The 6000-nt window shown below is 38.4% G+C and overlaps 1 protein-coding gene across 1 annotated transcript in view; it reads right to left on the reverse strand.

Annotated features, from left to right (window-relative positions):
* Positions 1-3196, reverse strand: part of LOC102874670 (potassium/sodium hyperpolarization-activated cyclic nucleotide-gated channel 1-like) — a 522645-nt gene extending 519449 nt beyond the window's left edge. Inside the window, exon 1 of the mRNA XM_006898609.1 lies at positions 2774-3196. Within this exon, the coding sequence (XP_006898671.1) occupies positions 2774-3178 (405 nt within the window). The 5' untranslated portion in view covers positions 3179-3196. The remainder of the gene's footprint in view (positions 1-2773) is intronic.
* Positions 3197-6000: the final 2804 nt, after the last annotated feature.

Raw genomic sequence — 6000 nt, forward strand, 5'->3', positions numbered from 1 at the left:
TTTTATTTCTACTTGTAAACACATCCTGGTGATATTTATAAAAACTCAGGTAGAGATACTGCCAGTTCAGAACCTCTCAAATTGCTTTTTGACTATGGTTCCACTTCCATGGATAACTTCACAATTCTAAATGTGTATTAAGTTCTGGATTAGTTAATCATTCTGATTCTTGCCTATCAACACAATCACTAACAGGCACTAACGTCCATGATCTATACGGTATTACATGTAGGTATCACATCACCAAGAAAATACTCTTCACTTATGTGAGCTTATGATTCATTTAGCATCCAGGTCGTTGATTTATAAGGAGATCCTGCCAACTCCCCAGTCTGCCTGAATGTGTCAGCTTACCAAATGTCTGCAAGTGCATATTAAATTACCTTTTACAATAATGATGACAATAAATTCTACCATGGCATCTCCAGAAAACCATCATGTTATGCAGACTTAGATGCCTCTGACCGCTGCCAGGAGCCAGAGGACATCGGTATTAGGCAACGTCCTCCTCGATGACCGCCTGGCCTGTCACTTTATCTGATGGGATGCCATCTGTTCATCCTGCTGCCATTCTTGAAGGAACCAAGGTTAAAAATACACTGCATGTAATACAGTCACACGGCTGATTGTATTTGTGTAGCAGGAAGTTTTCTCTCTTAAGCTACTCATGAAAATATTTTGTGTGACTACGTTTCCACAGGGAAGTAATTGACTCTCTTAAGTTGCACAGGCACTGTTTATACAATTTTAACACTTGTTCTACAAAAAGGTAGAAGATGAGGGCATTCTTCATTTTAAGTGAACACTGCAGTGACAGTCTATATAGATTCACAATCAATAGCGTAAACTCTGATGTTATTGTCCTTTTCTGTAAAACAATGATGGATAATAATTGTGTCCATGACATAAGGTTGTTATGAAGATTCAATAAGGTAACTCATGTAAAATGTCACATAAAACTGTTGTTATCGTTATGTATCTCAGAGTAGGAGCTGGTCCAATAGCTGACCCTCCAGAGGGCTTTCAGAGACAGTCGATCCCATGGGAGGGGACTGTCCATCCTTCTCCTGCGAAGGGACTGGTGGATTCACATCATCTGCCTTTGGATGGTCAGTGTGGTTCCTTATCACAAAACCACCAGAGTTAGCATAACATTTATTCCTCAATAAACATTAAACAACAACATTATCAACGCTAGGTTTTGGCTTGACTTTAATCTCAAATTGGTAAAATAAAGTTTGAAGCCAGATATAGATAGATAGATGATAGATAGACAGATAGATGATAGATAGATAGATAGATAGATAGATAGATAGATAGATAGATAGATAGCTGTTGACTGTCTTTGAGTTGAGCATAACTCATTGCGACCCTATGAACAGGCCTGAAGACGCTCTGCATGTATATTATATATATATGACATAATGTGCTTATATAGAGAAAAATCTATAAGATGGCTCCAATTTTTATAATGCATTGCATTTGATCTTAAATATATGCCATGCCTGTATTTTAAGAGCGATCCATTTTTACACCTTCTCAGCAGTGTATTATGCAGTGTTTTTATGACTGCATGTCATCTCCTGAAATCCTGTGAACCAGAATGTCATTGACAAGTACACACAAAGCACTGTTTCAACCTCTCAGAAGGCAAAGAGCTAATGTTCACAGAAGTTCCCGCTTCTAGACTTGCTGAAGCCTAAATCCAAAAGCATCGTTCTCCCCAAAAGGCTGCAAAGTTAGAGGCATTTCTCTGGTGAGAAAGTGATGAGTATTGCAGAGTTAGTACGTGTGACACTTCCTAGTTGGTCAGAGTCTGAAAGGTTTTGTGACCTTCATTTTTATGCAGGGAAGAAAGTTTAGGCTACAACATGAACAAGTATTTTAGAGATTGAAGGGGGGAGGGAGTGAACCACAAACAGTAACATGCAGACACAGAATTAGAGACATAAACCTCTCCACTTGGTAAATTAAACCAACAGTATATTTATTTCAAGTCTCTGAGAACTCCAGTTGGTTAAACCTTTTTTAGGTCCCACTCATTGCCTAAGAACAAGATAGGCCTATTAAAGCACAGCCCTGGCTGGCTACATTGAACCTCTATTCCCTGTACTGCTTGGGTTTCTATGTACCAGTTTCTATCTTGAGTATCATAGCTTCCAGTATTATGAAATTTTACCTCATTTTTTAAAGTATGAAGAAATAAATAATAATCCATAGTAAATAATGGCTGACAAAGCATAACAAGGAGCAAAAGTATGTAAATAAAAATTGTACACATAGAACTTAACACATTCTCTTCACTTACACACAAACGCATAGCCTATATTAAGAAAACTTAAATTCAATATTAAAATAATAATATAAAGAAGGAAATAGTTACCATACATATCTTAGAGCTTCCAATACAAGCAGGACTAGCACTCACACACCACACACCACTCTTACAAGGGCTTTGTGAAGTATTCACAATAGAGCAAAATAGGTTTCTTAATTTGAGGGAGGGATATATATTTATCATAAAAAGAAAGGTTAAGAAATAAATACTTAAGGTGACTAAACTGACACAAAACAATTACTTCACAGTAACTACGCCTTCAACTGTTTCAAGTATAGTATTTAACTGGATAATTTGCAGATTTGAATAAATCTCTTATGTACCAAAAGTAAATATTCTAATGAAATTTCATAAAAGTCAGTGTACATACAACAAGTGTTTCCTATGAAATGATCATCTTTACAAGAAAAAAGTATGGTAAAAGACATGACTTACCTCTTCCCATTGATGTATGTATCTAATCAACCTTGAAAGTCGTAACAAACGCAAGAGACTGAGAATTTTTGTAAACCTCACGATACGAAGCGCCCTGGCTGTCTTGTAAACTTCAGAGTCCATTCCTTTTTCTACTATGAGAAAGATATAATCCACTGGGATTGATGAGATGAAGTCAACCACAAACCAGCTTTTTAAATAATTCATTTTGATGACTTTAGGGTCCAGGATGATTTCAGAACTGTCCTCGTTGACAGTTCCAGTCCTAAAATTCATGATCAGATCCAATAGGAAAACAGTATCTGATGCCACATTGAAAATAATCCATGGTGTTGTTGTTTGCTCTGTGAAGAACGTGATTCCAACTGGTATGATCACCAGATTTCCAACCATCATTATAAGCATTATTAAATCCCAATAAAACCTAAAGCAAACAAAACAAAAAGTCAGATGTTAATATGTACACAAGGACCAGGTCATTATTTCATATATTCAATCTTTGATTATATATGAAGAACAAACCAAAGAGGTGATTGTGTAAAACGGCAATTATTTCAATAAATTTAAATTCAGCTCTAAGCAAAACGAATGGGTTCCTAAAGAAAGTCATTATGAGTACAGGATTCTGAGCAGTTCATTGCAAACGCTCAGGCAGCACTGTCAGGTGGGAACAGACTCAGAGCTGACCCCCTCACGGGGCTGCCAAGGCTGTGAGGTGCACAGGAGGAGACTGGCATGCTTCGAGGGAGTCACCGGTGCACATGAACTCCCACAACCATGCACTCTTTGCACGAGGGTCACAACCACCTCCAGAGCACCACTGTTGCCGTGTACACCAAGCCAGAACCAACTCAGAGTTGACCCCCCAGGGGGATTTTACAGACTTTCAAATCACACAGGTAGAGAACGGCATTTTTCTCCTGCTGGATTTGAACCTCATGCCTTTGGGCTGAGAGTTTAACACTGTACAACTAGATCCCAAGAGCTACTGAAAGACTATTATTACAAGTAAAATTCATGAATGTCGGTATCTTCATATACTTACTGCAGAAGTAAATGCAGTCTTCCCTTTTCACAGAAAATACAGATAGAAGAGAAAAACACAAGCCCAGAGATCTCCAACTTTATGGGTTTTCATTCAATCTTTCACAGACATTTTGCTTTCTAACATTAATTACAATTGATCAATCTCATTTTAATACGACATCTCATCAAATCCTCACCATAGCTTGTCTTTCCCTTCACCCTAACCCATCTTCTTAACATCCTCCTATGAAGACTTTTTGCAGGTGCCTGGGCACACTTGATATGTCCAATCACCATGTAGAGACTTGAAATGAATCATTAAGTTAACAGTGGACATCCAAGTGGTAGCCTTACAGTGCTTGAATACGCATGCTTCATTCTTCTTTAGAATGGAGCAATAGAACTAACTCTGGTCTGAGCCTTGAAAGAATTGAACAGAATTAACTCTCGACTATAAACAAGAATCTACCTCAAATTTAAACTTTTTATCATCATCTTATTAAACAGTGTCTAATTATTTAAAACATGTCATTATTTTTTTCAAACCGTATTTTCTAATTTTAAGTATCAGATTAAATGTTTAACATGCCTATGAGTCAGTGAGACTGGCTCAGGGCAGAACAGTGTTCAGAGCTACTGTATATGGGGTTGCTGTCTGTCACAGGTGGCTCAAAGGCACGTAACAATAATAACAATAACATTTTCTTCACAACATTATTATATTAAAACTGAGAAAACAATAGCTCTGTTTCAGGTGTATACCACTTAACTAACCTCATCAGGAATGACTATAAGATTTTCAATATGCCACTTTCAAGTCTATTAACAGCATATGTAACAGATCATCAACTATGTTATTGTTATATATAGTTTAGTCATGGTGTATGTTCAGGAGCACGGGTGGTCTAGTGGCAACAAGCTGTGTTGCAATCCCAAAGGCACGCAGTTCAAATCCACCAGTTGCTCCGTGGGAAAAGGATGGTCAGTCTCCTCCCGTGCAATGAACTGACTCTGAAGACCCGCTAGAAGGTCAGCTGTGGGTTGGTTCTGACTCTGCAGTACACACAACAACAACATAGTCTATGTTTATGAAAAGGAAAAACCAATCCACTAATGCAATTCTGTTGTTGTTGCTGCTGTGCCATCAAGTAGGAATCAACTCACAGCCAACCTCGCAGTGAGATTTCAGAGACAGTAAATCACATGGGAGGAGATTGCTCCTGCTTCTGCCACGGAGCAGCTGGTGGATTTGAACAGCATGCCCTCGGGACTGCAGCACAGCTTCTTACCACTAGGCCGGCAGAGCTTCCTAGTTCTAGGATCATTCTATGCTGTCTAGAAACACGAATTGTTTCATTCTAGTCATAGGCATCCTCCTATGGAAGTCTTCTTCCATAAATGCTATCATCTAATCGGGAAGAAATTTATGTTAACCAAGTAATTCTTTTTAAAAGCAATTCTTACTCTCTGATTATCAGGCCACATTTTGGTAGCGTAGACATGTGCAGGCCTGGGGTTACAGTGCTGTGTGCTGGACTACTAACTGAAAGGTTGGCTGTTCAAACTCACTAGCTGTCCTACAGTAGAAACAAAGACTGCAGTCTTGGCAATAAGATAGATGCAAATCAAAACCACAGTGAGGTACCATCTCAATCCAATAACTGTGGCAAAGTTTAACAGGGCATTAAGTAATAGATGTTGGAGAGGATGTGGCAAGAAAGGAACTCTTTCTTTTTTAATTAATTAATTATTATTATTTTTTTTTTACAGAGGTTTTGGATTTCCATTCATTAATTGCCGCAATTTTCTCCCTGCCCACCCCTCCCCACCAGCTTGCTTCCCCCTCCGGATGAAAAAAAAAGAAAAAAAAATTCCTTCATTAGTATACAATTCCCACGTCCCTTCCCCCCATCCCCCACCCCGAGTACACTTCTCTATGCAACCTTAATTCTGGATTCCTGTGCTAACCGTAATACTCAATCATATATCACTTCTAATCTGTTCTTTCCCTCATCTGTTTCAATATAATATACATAATTCATCCAGTTTTTTCTGTCATACCCCCACCCTGATGTCAGACCCATTCTACAACAGTGGCACCATGCAGTATTTGTCCCTTTGTGACTGAGATATTTCACTCAGCATAATGTCCTCCAGGGTCACCCACTTTGAATAATATTGCATGAGTTCCTTGTTTTTCA

Source organism: Elephantulus edwardii, unplaced genomic scaffold (assembly GCF_000299155.1).
Source record: "Elephantulus edwardii isolate Elephantulus edwardi_28Jun2011 unplaced genomic scaffold, EleEdw1.0 scaffold00235, whole genome shotgun sequence".
NCBI lineage: Eukaryota > Metazoa > Chordata > Mammalia > Macroscelidea > Macroscelididae > Elephantulus > Elephantulus edwardii.